The sequence below is a fragment of the Sparus aurata genome, chromosome 7 (genome assembly GCF_900880675.1).
Source record: "Sparus aurata chromosome 7, fSpaAur1.1, whole genome shotgun sequence".
In the NCBI taxonomy this organism is placed as follows: domain Eukaryota; kingdom Metazoa; phylum Chordata; class Actinopteri; order Spariformes; family Sparidae; genus Sparus; species Sparus aurata.
The window spans coordinates 24,480,193-24,501,558 of NC_044193.1; the positions used below are offsets into that span (position 1 = coordinate 24,480,193).

General features: G+C 40.8%; 3 protein-coding genes across 5 annotated transcripts in view; 2 read left to right on the plus strand and 1 right to left on the minus strand.

The window, feature by feature from the left end:
• Positions 1 to 1,515: 1,515 nt before the first annotated feature.
• On the plus strand, positions 1,516 to 12,631 carry LOC115584335 (rhamnose-binding lectin-like). The gene is made up of 19 exons (XM_030421678.1): positions 1,516 to 1,674; positions 1,840 to 1,872; positions 1,972 to 2,031; positions 2,120 to 2,255; positions 3,238 to 3,347; positions 4,426 to 4,470; positions 4,878 to 5,013; positions 5,171 to 5,274; positions 5,977 to 6,009; positions 6,096 to 6,206; positions 8,277 to 8,312; positions 9,655 to 9,690; positions 9,794 to 9,856; positions 10,582 to 10,717; positions 10,952 to 11,061; positions 11,157 to 11,201; positions 11,325 to 11,457; positions 11,579 to 11,682; positions 12,550 to 12,631. The coding sequence occupies exons 1-19, from the start codon at positions 1,584 to 1,586 to the stop codon at positions 12,579 to 12,581; spliced, it is 1,554 nt and encodes a 517-aa protein (XP_030277538.1). The 5' UTR covers positions 1,516 to 1,583; the 3' UTR covers positions 12,582 to 12,631.
• Positions 12,632 to 12,810: 179 nt separating this feature from the next.
• Positions 12,811 to 18,232, minus strand: lrrc47 (leucine rich repeat containing 47). The gene is made up of 7 exons (XM_030424414.1): positions 17,613 to 18,232; positions 16,466 to 16,915; positions 16,249 to 16,365; positions 15,928 to 16,043; positions 15,009 to 15,111; positions 14,154 to 14,243; positions 12,811 to 13,589 (listed from the first exon to the last, which is right to left on the minus strand). Exons 1-7 carry the CDS (start codon positions 18,180 to 18,182, stop codon positions 13,368 to 13,370), a joined length of 1,668 nt encoding a protein of 555 aa, XP_030280274.1. The 5' UTR covers positions 18,183 to 18,232; the 3' UTR covers positions 12,811 to 13,367.
• Positions 18,233 to 18,639: 407 nt separating this feature from the next.
• Positions 18,640 to 21,366, plus strand: part of cep104 (centrosomal protein 104) — a 34,600-nt gene continuing 31,873 nt past the window's right edge. For 2 of the 3 annotated variants that reach the window (XM_030424413.1, XM_030424412.1), the window contains exons 1-3: positions 18,640 to 18,915; positions 20,861 to 20,987; positions 21,136 to 21,309. In XM_030424413.1, coding sequence (XP_030280273.1) covers positions 20,875 to 20,987; positions 21,136 to 21,309 — 287 coding nt within the window. In that variant the 5' untranslated portion in view covers positions 18,640 to 18,915; positions 20,861 to 20,874. The remainder of the gene's footprint in view (positions 18,916 to 20,860; positions 20,988 to 21,135; positions 21,310 to 21,366) is intronic. The other variant, XM_030424411.1, reaches the window with a different exon arrangement.

A 21,366-nucleotide genomic window follows, 5' to 3' on the forward strand; every position in this document is an offset into this window, starting at 1 on the left:
TGATATGAGTTCTAGTGGATGGACGAGTCTGGCTGGATGTGAATCTGGAAAATGAATGCCTATTGAGCAGTAGTACTATCAGCATACTTAATGCACAGTAAAAAGTAAAATTCAGTGAGCTGATCCATGCCGTTGTGCTGGGAGCAGCTGAGCGAAAATAAAAAATATGGCTCAGAAGGACTCGAAGGAAAAAAGTATTGCGACGGAACGCAAAAGTCTTTCTAGAAAACCCAAGGGGGCTCCGTAGAAGGCAGATCATATGCAGATTTAAAAAAAAAAAAGAAAAAGGAAATCCACTTCTCGCGAGAGACAAGTGAGCAATTGCTTTCTGCATTTACACTGATGACTTTGAAGTAGCCTCAACTCAATCCAGGTTGCTCTACTGTGCAATACTTCCACAGTCAACGTCTTATCTATGATCTAAAGTTATTGGACCAAAATGGTGTTTACCTAGAGCAACTGGGTGCAAGTGTGTAAGGTACGGTATTGTATGTTGTGGATGATAATCGTGGTGCCCAGTCCGTTGCAGGAGGTGGACTTGGACTCAGCGGGAGCCCTTCTGACATCTTCCATGATATCTCAGCAGTGGTTTGCACCCGGGGGGCACCCAGCCCCCTTGGCTGGTTAAAACATGATAAACTGCCCTCTTGGGTGTCAAAAACGGGTGCTAAAGTGCCCTCTTGGCTGGCAAAACACACTAAACTGCCCCCTTGGCTGGTTAAAACATGATAAACTGCCCTCTTGGGTGGCAAAAACACGTACTAAAGTGAACTCTTGGGAGCCAAAACACGCGCTAAAGTGCCCTCTTCAGTGGTGAGAGCACGCTGTATATGCCCTTTTTTTTCTTTTCACCCCTGCCCTTCAAAAAGTCTGTGCATGCCACTGTATCTCAGTAGGTATTGTTCCAGCTGAGTTGTCCCTGTGTCTTACAGACCTGATAGGCAAGAGGTGTTTCACACAAGATATGCTCAATCAGACCATCAGCCACCTTAATTACACATTTCCTGACAAAACAGACCGACCTCAGATGATTGGACAGGAATTTTCCCTTCAAAGGGACCATTGGCGGAAATGCCCATGAGAGTTGGTGTCTCATAACACTCCTTCCATTTGTTATTGGTCACTATATGCTTGCTGCTTGCTGTGGCAACCAAGGCATGCTGAAGCGACAATGCATTTCCTGATACAGAGCACAGAGGCTTGCTGCAGTCAGCACTTCAAGGTTTTTGTCGTCCTCTGTCTGAGGGTTGGACACTGTGCTACGAGAGAAAGCGTCCGTTCTTCATAAGGGCAATGCACAAACAGTATTATTGTAACTCCACATGAACTGTATTTTCTCTTCTGTACACTAAGGTTGACTTGTATTAGCCAGTAATTCATCAGACTGCCGCTCCTCTCAGCTCCGAGCCTTGTCTTTTTGAGTATCTTGGCTTGGTTCCTTATAGACTTTGCACTGCTGCAGCTCAAACTTTGGGACAAAGTGCGCTCATTTTGGAGATTACGGCCAGTTCAATAGGCAACAACTGTAGTCAGGTTTTGCACAACAGATGCAAACTCCCCCGTAGACTCCTCTGTAGATCCAAATGCATAAATACTGTGTGGTTATCTACCCACCGTCATTCTCGCCTGCCCGTGGCTCCAGTAAAACCATGCTTCCCTTCAGCACCACGCTCTGTGAGTATAATCACAACCATAATAACATAAATGTACCAATGACGCCAAATCGTGGTTTTAGACTGAAAAATTAAAGAAAACTAAAAAAAATAATCCTTTCCATTTAACACTTGTTAAATGTTCTGTTTTTATGGATTTCAGTCTAACAGTGCTGTTTCTTTTCAGTGCTGACAGCAACCTTTCTGCTCGTTAATGCAGGTAGTGATCTGTGTGTGCTTGTGTGTGCATAATATGAGGATGCTTGAATATATTTTTGCCCACGTGCCCTTGAACTATAACTGTCACATTGGTTGTTAGATTTCCCCACAGAGACAGTCACCACCTGTGAAGCCAACTCTGTCCATCGGCTGAGCTGTGGTATGACTAAATGTACTCTCAAACTTCCTGTGCGGATTTGCTTACATTTTGCCCTGAAGAGCTGCTTTGGTTTGTCTGATTCATCCAGAAACTGGAGTTATCAATGTCGTGACAGCACTGTACGGCCGTGCGGACAATGCAACCTGCAGTGAGGGAAAAGCTCGGCAGGAGACTTCTGATACCAGCTGCCCTATGGTGTCTGTTACAGCCTCCCTCGGGAATAGGTATGCACTTGTATGAATTGGGATGTATGTTGCGCATAGACATGCTTACCAGGATGTACTTATCACAGCCTAACAGAGTACCAGGCCAGTGAAAAGGGGCCTTCTATGAGAAGAGGGGTTTCAGGGAGGCTTAGCTGAGTTTTTAAGGTAGCTGATCTCTTACAGAACAAACATATATTGACACATACTGAAAAATGTAATGTGATGTATGTGTCATATTTCAATACATGTGAAGATGACACCTGTTCAAACAAAAGCCTATGTCATTACAAGGTGAACATATTGTCATAACATTCACCAAAACCAAGAACAAACCTGGAATATAATATATTAGACCTTCATACATTATAGAAAAAATAAATCGGATTATCTTCAAGAATGTCTCACCACTTATTGGCTGTAGAATTTTTTAGTTTAACTGCTCATTACATTACATTTTCCCTCTTCATGTCAGCTTTGTTGTACATTTGTAATAGATCAAAAGGTGAACATTATGATCGAAATAGACCAAAATAATTTACACAGTTGCACAAATATGAGACTGCTATGCGTCTGAAAGACTGTTGGATAACAGCGGCATACCACTCCAAGGATCGGTATACCAGAGGCATGACAGCGGCATACCTCTCCAAGGATCGGTATACCAGTCCAGGGATCAGACACTTTGGCCACTTTTCAATCTCGGCGTCACTCCAAAATGTGGCATTCCATCTCTCCCCTTCTATGCATTCCTGCCCCAACGCCGCTGTTGTTTAGATCAGCTGCCCCCTCAGGTGGGTGCCAGTTGTTACACTAGCTTACCTTGCTAACGTGCAATCATAATGATGTTTTCAAAGAAAATACTTGCATTCTGCACTTTCTGCAAGCTCTGTGGATGTATTATTCTTTTAAAATGATTTGTCTACATAAAAATGTTATCAGTGTGACCTTTAAGTTTTGTTGTGATTCTGCTTTAACTGTGCTCTTTATGTTCTCCCTGCAGCTGTAATGGAAAACGGGTGTGTGAAGTAGACAGCAATATCGTCAGCGAATCAAATCCCTGCCCAAGCACCTCTAAATATCTGCAGACCAAATACAACTGCGTCCCAGCAAGTTAGTCACATGTCTTCATGCAACCAAAGGAAAGTTGCCAGACTCTTAAAGCTGCTGTAAGCCCTGTAGTCATTCTCGCCAACTCCCTGTCTATTTTGCAGTTAGCAACCCCCTCCCTCCTCTCTGCAGTTACGTGTAGCACTCAGGAGGCAGGCAGGGTGAAGAACAGAAAGTGAGCTTTTAATAACAAAATCTGTTAACAAAAAATATAAAAATACTAAGATGAAACACAAAAGCTAAACAAAAAGGCAAGGTACAAATAGGGAAAAACCATAAAGCCAGTAACAAACCATGGGAGAAGGGACACAAAGAGAACAGGCACAGGGGAGCAAAACAGACAAGCTGACAAAGACAGCAGGAAGCACACAGACCTTTAACTAAAAAGCAGGATAACACAGAAAAGGGACAGGAAATCACACAAAGGGAGGAAATGAAAAACAAAACATGGCACAACTTCAAAATAAAACAGGAAATAACAGAACCACAATCTCAAACTATGACATCTACATCACCACATGAAAGTGCAGCGGTAAATGCCAGGCAAAGCAGCAAACATGCTCTCTGCATGTCGATTAGCAGACAGGATTATTTGTGGGCTTCTCTGTTCTGAATGGTTAAAGTGGGCAGCAACACCAGAAAACTGACTTTCTCTTTTACTGCATGAGCAGTAGGACAAGAGACATGGGTTACTGACCAAACACTATAACAGTGATTACGTTTGGAATACGGAGCTAATCAATACTTATTTTAATAAAATAAAATAAAAAAGATATATATCACTTACAGCAGCTTTAACAGATTTGGTGGGTTAATGGTTCGCCTGTTTGTACAAAAGATTTCAAACACAAAGGAAATATACAGTACAGCTTTTGGACCTAGCTGTTTGGAGTGGGTTTCAATGATTCAAACAGCATGTGTAATGTTGCCTAGAATCTGTGTGCTACTCTCAAGTCCTATTTATAGTCTGATCTGAGGATCAAGAATAAGAAGAGGTGTGATTTCTGACACAAAATGCGTCAACCGGGTGTGTTAAGGGTTTGATAACAGATGTTAACTGTGACGCATGCTATTTTCACAGCTTACCAAGTGACATGTGAGCACTCTCTGGCACACTTGCAGTGTGGTAAGATGACGTTCTCTCCTCTTTGTATAAATGTTGCATTAACATGAGAGAGTTGTTATTGTACTTGATCGCTTGACTGATTGAAATCTTTATTTCGAAAATGCCCTTTTTTGTCCATAAACAAGCAAATCAACAAAATAATATGAAAACAGGCAATTGTAATTACATGTCCTAATTTATTAAAAATGTTAAAATAATTTAAGTAGGTTTGTATTTTCCCGCACCCACTTACCCATAACCATACATATCTACATACTTACAAACATATATATATATACCCACTTTCCTCTCTGCAAAAATCAATAAACAACCAAACAAACCAACAAACAATACAAAACAATAAAATTACAATTACTTCATGGCACTTCAGCATCAGCACTGTCTCCATCTCCTCTGCTTTTTGCCAGATGAAGGGCAGGTTCTATCGATCTACTATGCTAATTATGGACGCCACGACCGGCACACGTGCATTTACACGCGGCCTCCTCCTCAGATCCAAAAAACTGACTGCTCTCAACTTGTCACAGAACAAGTTTCTGACCGGTACAGTCTGCCTTTTATTTACCTTCATAGCACTTGTGCATTGCTAGAGGCAACATTTGTGATGCCACCTACTTTGAGCTGTTCTCAAAAACACCCAGATTTCATATGTCCTAACTCACATTCAAGCCTGCATTCACACATCACTCTGTCTCAACAGCTGTAATGGGAAGAACAGCTGTATTATCAGAGCAGGCAACTCAGTGTTTGGAGACCCCTGTCTCGGCACTTACAAGTACCTGGATGTGTCTTACGGATGTTTATGTAAGTAGCTAAAGCCATTGTTTCATCCTACTGAAGCTTTGTGTGATCAGAACACACAGACTAACAGACTTTTATGCTATATTTTTTTATGGTAGCCATTGGACCTAAATGAGACATAGTATGCTGATTTTCAGGTGTATCATTTTATTTTGGGTTACTACTAGAATAGGTTCACATGCTTTAATGCTCAAAAAACACATCAGTTTGCTCATACTGTCCACTGCAGCAGCACTGAATTCCCCCGTCTGAAACTCTTAATTTTAGCTCCTGTCTCTTTAAGGCCCCTCCACCCAAATGTCCAGTCTGCTCTGACTGCTCACACATGCCTGAGTCAGCACAGCAAACAACAACAGAGCAGCTGTGCTGAATAAAACTAGCCTTAAATTGAGCAAATGTGTGACAAAGTGTGATGAAGTCACATGATTAGAGAGCGGACTACTGATGAGGCATTTCAGGAGCAGTGTTTTCTGTGGGAGAGCTTCTGTTGGTGTGGAAATTGACCTTCCTCTGTTGGCTCTATTTTTCCATGTATTCCGTTTTCAATGGGGTTATATTGGTTCTTGATTTTAGAAAAAAAATGTTGTTCAAGCAACTGTTTAAACACAGACAAAAGGCAAGGGTTAGTTATTTGCAATCCTGGAGTAACCCAATCAGTCACTTTTCTGAAGTCTTTTATTCATTTTTTATTTTATTTTTTTGCAGATTCTACAATCACTGAAGGGGACACTCAATTGTGAGATCCCGATAAGATCACACCAAATATGTATTCAATTAAATAAAATACATTCAATCATCTGCATGTCTTGTCATTTCACGATTAGGTCTTCATTATTATAACACAAAGTTGAAGAATGTGCAGCAGCAGAGCTTCATGAATCCTATCAGATCTAGAGTACCAGATTCGTCTGAAGCTCCACTGCAATGTGTGGAAGGTGAGGTTTTACTTTGATGATCAGTTGTATAAGTCTGATCTAAATTGTTTTCTCTCCTGTGTTTACGACTTGAGAACTGGTAGGAAAAAAGGTTTTGCAAGGATTATCTTTCTAAATAGCTTTTAATTTTCATCTTTGAAAACATGTGGAGAAAAAACTTTTTAGGACAATATTTCTTTCATGTGTAAAACCAAGTGAACAAAAAAAAAATGACCTGCTTTGTTGAAGATAAAAATAAACATATATTAATGGACTTGGAAAGATCATCATCATAAACTCAAGATAGAAAACAATTAGATCAGACTTAGAAAATGGATCTTCAGAAGAAGGAAAGATGTCCTCACGTGCCCCACGGGGCCTCTGTAGCAGTAACACAAGATAACAATTGGTGATTTAGAGTTTTCCAGGAAGTCCTCAGAGAAAATAACATTGCAACATCTCTTCACTTGCTGACATTTGTTTGTCAGTTTCCCAGCACTCAGACCACATTATTGTAAAAGGCAACTGCAGAACCAGTTTAACCCCCTCGAGTGTATACAGAGTGTTTTTTTTATTCCAGCGCAAGTGATACCACTTGGTTTGACTTGTTCTCAAAAACACCCAGATTTCATATGTCCTAACTCACATTCAAGCCTGCATTTGAACATTAATCTGTCAGATGTTTATGTAAGTAGCTCAAAGCCATTGTTTGATCCTACTGAAGCTCGTCTGTGATCAGAACACACAGACTAACAGATTTTATGGTGTTGGCCATTGGTGATGTTAAAGGAGACATATTCTGCTTTCAGGTGTATCATTTTATTTTGGGCTATTACTAGAATAGGTTCACAGGCTTAAATGCTCAAAAAACACATCAGTTTGCTCATGCTATCCAGTGCAGCAGCACTGATTTCCCCCTCTGCCTGAAACTCTCCATTTTAGCTCCTGTCTCTTTAAGGCCCCTCCACCCAAATGTCCAGTCTGCTCTGATTGGCCAGCTCACACATGCCTGAGTCAGCACAGCAAGCAACAACAGAGCAGCTGTGCTAAATTAACTCTTAAGTGACGATGTTGGAGTCACATAATTAAAAGCAAGACTACAGATGAGGCGTTTCAGGAGCCGTGTTTTCTGTGGGGGAAAAAAAAAAAAGTTTTGCCAAGATTATCTATCTGAGTAATCTTTGAAAACTTGAAAAAAAAAAATCAGGACAATATTTTTCAAAGTTTCAAAGGTTTTCAAAGATGAAAAAAAAAATTAAAAGGCTTAGAAAGATAAAAATTCGTATTTTTGACATGATCCATACAGTCAGGAGAGAATACAATTTAGATCAGACTTAGAAAATTGATCATCAGAATATAAATAAAAATGTCCTCACTTGCCCCACAGGGCCTCTGTAGCAGTAACACTCTTGCAAAAGATAACGATTGGTGCTTTAGAGTTTTCCGGGATGTCCTCAGAGAAAATAACATTGCAACATCTGTTAATTTGCTGACATTTGTTTGTCAGTTGTCCAGCACCAAATCACATTATTGTGAAATAACCTCAAAGATGTTCCAGCAGCTACTGAAAAGCTGAGCCCCTCGTTTATTCCAAAGAGTGTGTTTTTCATTCCAAAGCAAGGCACTTTGAGGAGGGTAAAGAGATACGTTAGGAAGACTGGAGAGGACTCTGCGGTGTATACCTCACGGACAGGGAGCATTTATTCAAGGAAGGACAGGTAAAAAAAAATTGATGATTTGAAATAAACATGAATGAGCTCATTGTCAGTCTGGAAAAACCCACTCCTAACAGGAAGATGGATCAACAAAGGAGTGATGCATTTCGTAAATAACATTCTCGTGAGTTTTGCAATGCTGTCTGTAACCTAACTCTATCTCTCTTTTGTTCGGGGATCTTTGCATGTGTCACCTTGTGGCATTTCTGTAACCAGAGAATCGTCCTCTCTCATTGTTGGTAGCAATTGCGCAAGGTTGAGCTATTGTTTTGCGTGTACGACAAAGAGTGGTTCTTTGATGCAGCAGAATAAATACCGGTGTATCTGTTTCAGCCACCATCATTCCTTCTGCTCGCCTCAGGCTGGATCTGCTAAAAAACCATGTTCCTCTTCAGACTCACCACCACACTGTGTGAGTACACCACCGACTGACAAATACAGCTGTATTTTGAATGAGTTAGTTGTTTTTTTAAAGGGTTAGGGTTAAAGAAAGCTATTAATATATTTGTTGTTTGGAGTCGTCATTGACACTGTGTGTGCGCCATGTCCACCATCTGAGTTCTTGTGAGGGGGCAGATCACTTAAAAATGGCAAATACATCCCTGTCTTTCTTATCATTATAGTTGACACAACACATATATTGCTATTCGATGATTTTGCAATATCAGCAATGCATGTACAATTCTCAGGTGCATAAAGAGAGTACTATTTTAGACAATGTTAACCTTATGTTATTCTCTTTTTTTGTCAAAGAATGGCTTGCTTACAATCATTGCTCTCTCTCTCTCTCTCTCTCTCTCTCTGTTTTTTTTTTTTTTTTACTTCCAAAGACATATTTTGTCAAGCAAAGTGTTTTACAGTTTTGCATGTCTAACTTTCTAAATGTCTAACATCCCAGCCCACCTCCTCTAGCATTATTAGTGAGTGAAATATGTGTGATTCAGCTTTTGGATGTGTTGAAAAAATCTTCTCAATGGTTTCAGCTGTTTGGACTGCGATAGAAGATGAATCAGGGTCCCGTCACCTGATTTACATTGCTCACAAATACTATGAGTAGAAATACTTTTTTTTTTTCCTGTATAATCACTGGGAGAAAATTGCTCCAGGTGTTGCAGTTGCAGTTTTTGGGTTACTCTGAAAGCTCCCCTAAACTGCCATTATAGATCCAGATAGGATCTATACTTTACTATACTATACTATAGTATAGTATACTATATGATACTTTTATCAGCTTCAAAATCATGTTGATGGTACAGTGTCTTGTAACAGTGTGAATGGTGTCTCTGTCTCAGACACTCTGGCCCCCTAACAATTATTTCTGCCCTGTGTAACCTCAGTGAGACGGTAGGATCACAGCGTCACAAAAGTTTACCTCGAGACAAACGTTTTTAACACATAACATTGTTATGACGTAATGAGTTCTGGTTGTAGTTAGCATCTACATTATGTTTGACACATTGTTACAGAACTGGAATTTGTGTTGATGCACCCAGAAGCTGCGAGGAGCACCAAATCGCACAAACTGTCAATATCTACATATGTTGCTTTATTGTTTGTATGCTGAAAGGGTGTTTTGAGAGGATGAAAATCCCCCTCCCCTCCTCCCACTTTAGGATGACTTGTGTGCCTTTTGTAAGTGCAGATCATAATCTAAGTAAAAGGTTAAGAAAAACATACCACATTTACTATTGTCTTATGATATTAACACTTTAACACATACTCATGGCTGACACAGTTTGACGTCTCTTTTCCAGTGCTGGCAGCAACATGTTCACTCTTCATGACTGCAGGTAAATGTCTGAGAGCATGCTAGAGAGCGCTTGTGTTCATTTTCTACATACAGTTTATGGCGTGAGCACGCTTCAACTTACATATTTATATTTGTCGTTTTAGTCATTTCCACAGAGACAGCTGTCACCTGTGATGACAGCTTCAACGTCCATCGCCTGAGCTGTGGTATGACTCAACTCTCCAAGTCTTTATGTGCACCTTAAGTTTGATGGCCTTATTAAGCTGACTCTACCAGTGCTGACACATTTCGCAAGACATTTGGTGAATTACACATTCACAATTTTGTCTGGAATTTAGGAAGTGGCCAATGATAAGTTGCGTGGAGCCAACATTCTGCACGCTTTCACTCCTATCAGTCACATCAGAGGGTAACACCACTGATAAGTTCAGCCCTGCTGCTTCCAGGATTCCTGGTGAGGGGTTGGAGTTGTCGTTTGGGATGAAAACCTGCAAATATTCGGCTCAACGTTGGTTGACAAGCCCTTGGTTTAAACCAGTCCCGCCCAAAGTAGGGTCTGAGGCCAAAAGTTTGTGTAGACCAATAGGCGTTTGTTTTTGGCCCGTGGTTTCAGTTCTTGCCCTCCAAGGCAAAACGTTCAGGCATCCCTGGTTTAAACATTTTGGACTTTAAAAACCAGAAAAAACATGGGCAGAGAGCTCCCCATCCCCATTGCCCTTCAACCATAAATATATAACCTAAAATATTCGACATTTACAAGTTTTTGTTTTTTTTTAAGTTTCAGATGTATGAATACAGGATGTACTATACAGAATCAAAGACTATAGAAATACAAAGATAACATCACACTATTCCATATAAACAAATATAACGAAAGGTATTAAAAGAAAGTTTTCTTCTGCCCGTTTTTTAATTCCTCCCTGCGTCACAGATATCGGAGTGATCAGTGTGCAGGCAGCACTGTATGGACGTGCAGACAATGAGACCTGCAGCGCGGGCAGACCTCAAGAACAACTTGCCAATACGGACTGCTTCCAGGAGGGCACAGTCGACATCCTGAGGAGAAGGTACACATTAAATGGGATAAAATGATAAAAATATAACATTTTTAACTTTAGGGCTACTGCTGGCAGTGACAACTTAACATTGCACCTACTGTTGTCAAATTTTTAAAATGTTAAATTTGTCAAAGGAAAGTGTGTTGATGAAATGGTGAAGTCTGCAACAGTATTTTGTTTACACTACTCTGGTTTTAGTCGGCTTTATTGGGCTAAAGCACACTCTTGTTCTCTTTCCCACAGGTGTGATGGCAAGAAGGTGTGTGAGCTGAACATGAATACCGTCCGTACCACTGATCCCTGTAACGGCATTTACAAATACCTGGAAACCAACTACACCTGCCTCCCAGCAAGTCAGTCACACATCCGCGTCAAACTACCAGTGAAGCAAAGCTGCATGTTTTACAGTGTGATTATCTAAAGAGATTCATTCGTTTCACTTTGACAGTTCATTTTGCTACATGTGAGCACTCTCTGGCACACCTGCACTGTGGTAAGATTACGATTGTTGTTTTTTTTGCATTAATGTGATCAATGTAAACACGACATTTTACTTGCAGCTCGTCTGTTTGCCTGCTTCTCGACCACATTTACATCCTCTCTGCCTTCTTGTCAGATGAAGGGCAGGTTATATTTGTCTACGGCGCCGACTATGGACGGCGCGACATGACCACGTGCTCCTACAAGCGGCCTGCCTCTCAGATTGAGAATGTCCACTGCACACGCCACACCAGCAAAGTTGCTGACAGGTACGGCTGCACGCTCGTTGTCACACATAAGAAGTTAAGAAAGTATCACAGATATGAAGATGTTAATCGCTACCATCTTTCACCTTCTTCAAAAAACACAATGTGTCACTTGTGTCCACAGCTGTAATGGCAAAAACAGCTGTACCATCAGAGCGAGCAATTCAGTGTTTGGTGATCCGTGTGGCGGCACTTACAAGTACCTGGAGGTGGCTTACGTGTGTGAATGTAAGTCACTTAAAGGCCATTGTGCTGTTTCAGTGTTCTGATGTGGAAATATTTTTAAGAGCACACTGCTGGTAAAACAGCCATCTCCAATCAAAAAAGAGAAACATTTTACAGTGATGATTCAAACAGGTATCTATCATCACAAATAGATATAGTTCCTCTCAGCTGTAGTGCAATGTAAGAAAGTAAGCAAGATTGATTTTGCGTGAGTTGCAGAGTTTTGGAGATATCTTTCGATGAGATGTCTGCCAACTCTTGAATGTAACTCGATTCACTTAACTAAAGATGCGTTTGAAAAACTCAACAGCGATGTCTCCGTCAGTAAATCACGACACTTTTAGTCAAGATAACCCAGTGCCCATGTTAGGGGCAGTTTAATGTAGGAACTGTTACATTTTTTCCATATCACGGCGCAGATGCCAGAAATCTGCTCATGGACAAGAGGCTTGTGTTTGTGACCACACATGATGTAAACATTAATTACATGCAATAGATGAACGCTTCCTTCTGACCAGTGATAAAATTGGCAGGTTTAGTTCGACAGAAAGAAAACAGTTCCTACATTTAACTGCCAACAACAAGGTCTGTGGACTATCTTGAGTAATCAGTTCATGATTTCTGGAAAGAGACATTGCTTGTTATTGGTGCTTAGAGCACCACAAGCCGAGTGCCATGTAGTTCCATTATATTCAAGAGAAGACAGGCATATTTACTGCAGATATCTCCAAAGAACGGCAAACAATCTAGATGGATAAATAGCACCACATGAGAGAAGAGGAGAGGGAAAAAAATAAGTAGTTTTGATTTAGGGGTGAATTCTCCTTTTAGATTATTTGTTTGAATTGAAATCTGTCTGTTCTTTTGCAGATCCTCTGGTGGCTCCAAATCACTCTGTGTGAGCATGCTGAAATTTCATTCATATCCCAATAAACCTGCAGTGCATTAAATATACCTGTCAGTTTGTCATTTTGTCCACTGGAGAGGAAAAAAACTGCAAAAAAACAACAGCAGGATCCTATTTCTGATATTTAACTCTACTAGAGCACCAACATGGAATAGTTTGACCCATAAAGGATTTCAGTGATTTATACCCTTAGATGTTCTTGGAGACACATGAAATACAAAGAATGAAACAGGAGGATATTTAATGTGTAGTTCATACATTACTTGCTGCTGATTAAAGGGAAAATGCCAATACTTGATAAATTGATAAACAGCCATACAAATCTTCCCGTATGACAGATAATTGATAAGACTCCAGAGTTAAAGTCAATGTTAGTTGAACAATACATTTTACCAACAGACAAGTGGTTTTCAGTTTGTAAATAATACAAAAATAAGGATATATGAACATACACTTAGTCATGTTGATCATCCTTTGAGGAAGCGGTAAGATGAATTAAAGCACAACAACATGTGGTTCAAATAGCTGCACATGAATCGAATGTTAACATTCATCATCAGGCGTCACTTATTTTGAATTAAAAATCAAACTAATGTTGGATGTTGTTTTAGTCACAGAAAGATCCTATTAGGATCACATTTCCTGCGCTCCCTGAAGTAAAGGGATGTACTTTTGTTTCATGCTGTCAAAACTAGCCTTAAAGTCCTACAACTTAATCTGTTTCAGTGACTTCATTTAGCATTTGAGTGAGTGTAAACATCAGCGGTTATCAGCAGCCTGACTACCAAATGACGGTCAAGTTGCTGACGTCTGTGGAGAGGTCGGTCTTCGACGGGTAAACCACCTTCAGGTTCCCGTCCTGGTCGACTGTTCGGACCTGCTGGATGATCAGCTCGCTGGAGGTCTCATTGCTGGCAGCCAGTTCTGGTGGGCCGCCCCCTTCCCCGTCTGACCCCGCCTCATCCTGGTGCTCGGCCGTGAACTTGTTCAACTCTGCCATTTTCTGTGATGAAACAGGAAATGTCCTTTAAAGCACAGTTTAGAGGACTCTCAAAAGAATAAAACAGAAGACCCAAAAACTACGAGATCATGAAAGTTGTTCTCTTTGTTGTCATTTGAAAATTTGTCCTAGGTTTGACTATGTACACCACTCAGAGACAGGGTCCAGCATCGGCTGTGGCGAGCCCATTTACTCGACAACCAGCACCAAGATGTCCCATCAAGTATTGGACATATTAAAAGTAGCTGTAGAACCTAATGATCAACTTAGGATCAAGTTTTTTCTTAGAGGGTCCACCAGGCCAAACACGCCACAGTGACCTTTCCTCTTGCACCACAAATCTTCTACATAATATTACCTTAAAACTAGTGAATAATTGAGATTATTTAAAAAGTTACAGATCATCTAACAAAGTGGCGTCTTCATGATTTCTGGTTTTCATATGTGTGGCTACAACAAAGGTCCAGATTCAATGAAGAAAGATGTTGATGTTATAACCTGAGAAAACACGTTTTGATAATCTCTAAATTACACTTTAACTCAGCAGAAAGAAAAAGTGAAGCTTACTACAATCAGAGCGTCCATGATATCTTTACAGGTCTGCAGACTGGTTGCACTTGTCACCTCCAGGAACAACTCTTTGGTCGTCTTCTTGATCTGTTAAGTACAATCAGCCGATCATGGCATTATTTAAAACACAGAGAGACTTGGTGGTAGTGGTGCAACGGATCATCATTGATCCGTGATCCGTTCGGATCAATATCTTCGGTTCTGCACACATGTGATCCGTTGATTGAGTTATGAAAAAAAAAAGTTGTGTGCATGTTCAATCCACACACTTGTTAAGTGCAGCGTGGTCATGGCGAGCGGAGGTACGGAGGAGCTTGAACGCCCCGCGTCATTTAAATCCCCTGTATGGGAGCATTTTGGCTTCCCTGTCAAATATAATGATGAAGGAAAGAGATTAGTGGATAAAACCGTGACGGTGTGTAGGCACTGTGGCACAAGAAAGCCATATGACAGTGGAAACACATCAAGCATGGCCACGCATTTGAAGCAACATCACCCCGGTGTTTCACTGACAGGAGTGAAAATGAAGGCTGCTCAACAACCGCTTATCACCGCGGCATTTACAAAGTTATGTTTATTTGTCTTGTCTCTTTTTTTTTTTTTGCTGATCCGAAAAATGATCCGATCCGTGACTCTGATCTGTGAAACGATCCGAACCGTGAGTTTTTTTGATCCGTTGCACCCCTACTTGGTGGGCGACAATAAGTCAGTGTGGCACAAAGACGAGCCAACACGCACCATTTATTTTATCTGTTAACTAATTAATTCAAGTGTATGAGCGGATTTCATATGAAATGCTCTCTTATGGGAGGACACAATCATAATAACAAGGAAGAAAATATACATACACACCTTGGTTTTCTCACTGTTGGTAATAGGTGGGAATGAAATCACATGTCCCTCTGCATCCACGAGGCAGGGGTAGTGTGTTTTTCCTTGAAGAATCTGCAGGTATCTGTAACAAAAAAACAAAACAAAGTTGAGAGAGAGAACATATGAAAAGGGCTTCAACCAATGTGACAGATGGACAGCATGTGATATTCTCTATGTGATTAACTTAACAAAAAATGATAAAGCACAGGTTTCACTTGGCATGCGGAATACTGAGCTTGTCAATTAAAGCTGCACATGCTGATTATTTTCATTATCGAGCACAGAGTGATGTCTTCAATAGCTTCTTTTTGTCCAACCATCAGTTCAAAATTGAAAGACTCCTCATTCAATATAAGTAACAATGAGCAGCATGTCCTTTGATTTAAAAAAGGTGAAACCAGTGAATATTTGACATTTCTGCTCTTGAAATGACTGTTACAATTTAACTATCAAAATAGTTTAAATACATTATTTCTCTTTTGATCGACTAATCACTGCAGCTCTATCGTACAGTATAAGTAACTGTTTTATGTTCCTGACTAGTCCATCTTCCTGCGTAGTTAAACTGTTGTTAAACAGTATTATGTCGATTATCATAATCAGCTATTTAAATATGGAATCAATAAAGACACAATTTGAGCTTCATGAGCTACTCCCATCTATTGCATATTAAACATTTAGGTTGACCTACAGACTAAAGCTGCGGACCAACATACCTATACTGCTATCATGTGTTCAAACATAACAATATATCAAGATGTCTTGATAACTAACAGACTTTAAACCCAAAATATCCACCCTGGACTTCAGCCTATAGTCAACTAATGAGGATCTTTTAAAAAACTTCCCAACATAAACAAAGCTCAAGCTGCACAGAGAATTCCTAAGTTGTACTGACTTGTGGAGGCCAGTGACATTCTGCCTCTTCTTCTGCTTCCTCAGCTCGTCAGCCTCCAGCTGAAGGTGTCTTATCAGCTCGACAGCGGTCATCTCCTTCCGACCCAGGGACGCAATCTAACAAACATTGTGTTCATTGACAAAATGAGAAATTTGAACATTTATAAGAGCACACAGCAACTGAAAGACACAAGACTTTTGTCTCTGTTTCTTTTATTCTTTTGATTTGATCACTGAATAGGATAGATGTTTGATGTCTGGCTGGCACAGCGAATTGATTAAAATCTAAAAATAATGAACCAACCAATTTGTGTGAACATACCTTCAGCTGTGTAGGTATTTTGACGTCATAAATCAGGGGAGCTTTGAGAAGCTGCACATCATGAGTGGCAATGGTTGCGATGGTCCTCTTACCGCACAAGTCATCGTGAAGCTTTGTCTAAAAAACAAACAGGTGAATCTTATTTGGGGACAACACTGACAAGTCGCCATCTTGTTAATTGTGTGACAAGAAAATGGTCGGATATAGGCTGCCTTACCTGGGCCACCAGGAACCGTTTGAGCGCATTCCCAGACTTCAGGTTCATGCCTCTGACCACACAGCACACCAAGTAGGGTCGCACATCCTTCACCTCTGCACTCACTGTGACTGTGAGCGCTGTGGCAACGTCCGACACATGGAGAACCCTCACCACCATCTTGTTCAGCTCCTCCATCTCATCCTTTTCCTCTGCCACCTTCTTCTTCTTCCTCTGCTGCTGCCTTTTCCCCTTGTCTGCGTTGCGACCCCCGTCCGCCTCACCCCCATCCTCCCTTTTCCCTTTTCCTCTGAGGTAGTCGAGGATGGACTTGGTCTGGCATCCGTTGACCATCTTCTCCAGTCGTTTGTCGCTCAGCTTGTTGCCTTTGAAGTTGATCTCCTTAAGCTTGGGGCAGTCGCTCAGATCGGAGGGGATCTCGCTCAGCTTGTTGTTGGAAAGATCGAGCACCTGGAGGAGAACGAAACACAGTGCACAAGATGAGTTTGGCACAGTGGAGAACAGCATTAGCTAGTCCTAACGTTGTTGGTGTTATGTAAAGCAGCAGTGTTGTAACTCCTTCACATCAAGGAGGACCCTTAAACTTACAAAATTAGGTGAACGGACCTCCATTAGATAATAATTGATCCCATGGTCCCCATTAAATAAGAATTCTGCTTTAAGATGTTTATAATACGTAAAGTGTATTCAAACCAAGACCAAAACAGTCAAATTCGAACATGGCGTCACTTATGGAATAACACTGAAATGAATTATTTGCAGGGGACCCCTGGACCACTCTATGAGAAGAGATGGACAAAAGTATGTTTGTTTGGAGGGTACCCACCAAACTCAATTCAAAAAACGGATATTTTAATGCTTCATTGCCTATCAACAAATGTGAAACCTTGTTAGATATAATTTAAGATATACACTATAAACAGTGACAACTCCTCTTAAAATCGGTGTACATTTAATCCGCCCTTGAACATTTTCCTAAGAGAAAATCGCCACTTTGATATGACATGATAGATACAGATTAGCTGATTTCTGTATTGAGTGTGTAGCAAGTTGTGCCGAATTCAAGATGGTGTACCAACATTTTAAAAACGTCGTATTGTTTGTGTGCATTTCTGTCATTAAAAACAGGTGTTGAAGTTCGGCCGACCTTTAAAGCAGCCAGCTTGTGAATATCTCCACTCAGCTGGTCGATGGAGTTGTCCGAGGCGACCAGTGTGCTGAGCAGATCCAGTTTCTCCGAGTAGAAGTCAGCGGGGAAGCCGGTGATGTGATTCTTGGAGATGTTGATGTTGGACAGCTTGGTGCACCGGCTCAGTCCCTCCGGCAGGACCTCCAGGCTGTTGCAGCTCACATTGAGGGTGTTGAGCTCCTTCAGCTGAGTAATTTCCTCTGGCAAAACCCTAAGGTTGTTGACTGAAAGGTCCAGGACCTTCAGGGACTTGAGGCTGCCGACGACATTCGGGACGGAGGCTAGCTTGTTCCGGCACAGGATGAGGCTCTGGAGGTTGGTCAGATGCTGGATGTCCTCGTGGATCTCTGTCAAACTCGGACACTGGCTAACCTCCAGATAATTCAGCAGAGTGAGGGAGTAGATGGCCGAGGTGAGCCCCCCGTTGGAGGAAATCCTCTCGTCGACAGTTGAACCCTGTAAAACCAGTTCACGCCTCTTTCCTGCCGCTGCTTTCTCTATTTCTGGCCATTCCTCCATGTCATCCATGCTGCGAGACACAAGTCACCAAGACAGCCAAGACAATAAAATGCACGACATCCGTTTTAATATTTCAAAATAAATGATGTCCGGGGCGTACATGTTTGGGAATGATTAAAAAAAAAAAAGAAGATAATACATGCCTGCCTCAATAAACAATTATTAAAATATAATTTGTAAAAACGTGTTAGGATGACTACATTAAAACCCAATGATTACAGATGTATGAGCCGTTTTCGTGAGACCTGTGCACCGGAGCATTCATTTGTACCATTTTTTTTTTTAATCTGGGAGAATATATTTGAATACCCTGCACCTACCCTACCACTGCAATACTACAAGAGCAAGTAATTTTGTAGGTACCGCCATAGACATAAAGATATTTCTTTATATGTCTATGGTTACCACTACATGCGACACCTTTATTTTGGAGCCAAATATTTTACTTCCGGCGCAGCTCCGCCCTAGCACCAGGAAGAACTTGTGAGAAAACGCTTATTTACATGTATTTTGGGTATGTAACGATATGGAAATGGTCTTGGTATGTAGTTAAAAACATAATACGACCATATATGTTAAGGTTGTTTTAAAAAAAAATGGCAGTTGATGTCAAAATCGATTTGTACGTAAATGAAACTGCTTTGACAGCAATCCATTGCGCATGTCCGTGCTGGTAGTTGTCAACGGTGGTTATGGAGATGAGATGCGACTACGAGCTGTCAAGATTACGGTGATGTCTGTGGTAAGATAACTCTATAAGAAATACGCGCAAGAAAACCTTTATTTACTCGAAGATGTATACTAACGAAGGGTAGGACACAACGAATGACCGTTGTCAGCGCACTTATTGGATTTTGGCAAGGTAAAATACCTTAACTAAGAATACAGTTCATTGTAAGGCTAGCTGTGTTGGCTAGTTAACAGTTAGCTTACACCCCCTGCACAACAAGTTCAAGTCAGCATGAAGGAACTCTCTGTCCTGTCCAAGGGGGTTGAGCACACTCAGGCAAAACTCAGTGCAGTAACTGGTGAATGTTTTCTGTCGTGCTCTAGAGGTATGAGCTTGCCTGAGGTTGCTATGGCAACGAGCTCTTCCAAATTATGCTACATTTTTATGTTTTATAACCGTATTTTGACTTCGGGTTTGTCGCTGAAACACGTACGGCTTATAGCAGAAATGCTGTGCTCATCAGCGGATGTTTTGGAAGAAGATCAGCGGCCCTCTGTGTCTTGAGTCCGACTCGACCGGCCAAGTGGAGGAGGAGGAGGAGAGTCGGAATAATAGCCATGCTAATCCAGTTGGATTTAAGGCTGCTCCTGGCTGATGTCTGGTTGCAGGAACAGGAATTGGACAAAATGTGACCAAGGCTGGCAAAACACCGTGAAATCATAGGCTGTTGTCTCTCCACCACAACATCTCAGATCAAGCTGTTGCACTCGACATTGTTCTGAGCCGACAGAGCTCAGGACTAACGTTACAGCGGGACGGGAAGACGTGGACTAACATCGATGCGTGCTGCTCACACACAGTCAAAGTTGATGGACAGTGTTTGCCAGATGTCGAACTTTTATTATGAAGACGCATCATCACAATCTTGCTACTGCAGTTTACATGCACCCTGACGCATGTTCTAAAGAAGAACTACGTGTTTATTCATATTCGTGTATTAATAACTGTACATAATATATTGTGTAATTTGTGTAGCATGAAAGCGTTTACAAACTTTCATTTCATTATACAACCCTGTGTCGTATATTATGACGAATAAATTACCTTGTAAGTAAACCCTTAAACAAATCTTTAAGCCTTTTGGATTCGTACTTACAGCTATGATGTACATTCAGTACACATAAATGATGATGAAAGTAAAACAGAACACTGATACCTAATCTCTGTTTGTTTGGAAGTACGTCTTTTATTGTTAGAATATATTAGTCTAAAATGAAAATATAGTGTCATTTCTGTTTTATTTGAAAATCAGTAGAATTGCTGTCTAATTGCTGACAAGTTTCTTGAGCATCATTTGGTCTAAGCGAATGTGTGACATTTAATAGTTTTGATTTTATTACTAAATATTCAACGTTGCCTTTACTTGTAAGTGCTTTAAATGGTCAAAGTGCTGAGACAGTCTTATAGAACATATTTTCAAACGTTTTTGTTAATCAAGGAGCCCCTGAACTGAAACAAATTAGATCACAGACCCACATTTGATAAGACTTTGTCCAAGGGTCCCTCATGTAATAAGATTGCTGCTTCTAGATGTTTTATTACTGATAGTGTATGAAACACCTGACCAAATAGTCATACCCTCTGTCATTTTGTTACTTGTAGATGGATTTATAGTATAGTTTATAATATTATTATTATTGTTTAACGTGGTCATGAATTTTATTCAGTGCTAGTGCTGAACAATACTTGAGAAACTCTTTTTCATTAGTTTCTGTGGGATTTTTTTTTAACAAAAGTAGTTTCACATTCACAGAAAAAAGTTGCCAAATTTCTCAGATGTTGAACATAAGCACCCATATAAGGACACCAACTGGACACAATAGTAGTCTGCTATTAGCATGATTTCAGTTTGGAACTATCTATACAAATAAGAATAGTAATAATAATAATAATTGTTGAATCAACATAATCTTAACATCCATCATTTTTTCTAATTTAAATGTTTGTCTTGTAATAGTGTCCATCAAAGAGATGCCCAGAAAGATAGGATTCATTGTGGTCAACTCCTCAAGTCATGAGGACAACTTTAGTGCCAAGGAACTCATGGTCCATGCACCCACAGTCAATGGCTGGAGATCCAACAGGTACATTGTTAATGTAGTGCTGTACTTTTAAAAGCGTAACACATTAATTCATCGCAACTTAAGGTCTTCCAAAGCTCCAAAAGCAATACAAACCTTTTTTAATGAACTGAACGGTAACTCAACATTGTTTGAATCAAATACTCTGCAGACAGTGCTCCTACCCTCAGCACATCACCCTCCAGCTGGTGGAGAGAAGTAGGGTGAGGAAGCTGCAGCTGCTGGCCCACCAGTACCTGATCCCAGCCAAGGTGGAGTTCCATATTGGAGACGCCCTTCCTGAAACTAGCACCCCAGAGTTCCCTGGGCAGCTTCGCAGACTAGGGTGAGACTGCAGACCCTGCTGCTCGGCAGCCACATGTGTAGCTTTGGTCCTCTGATC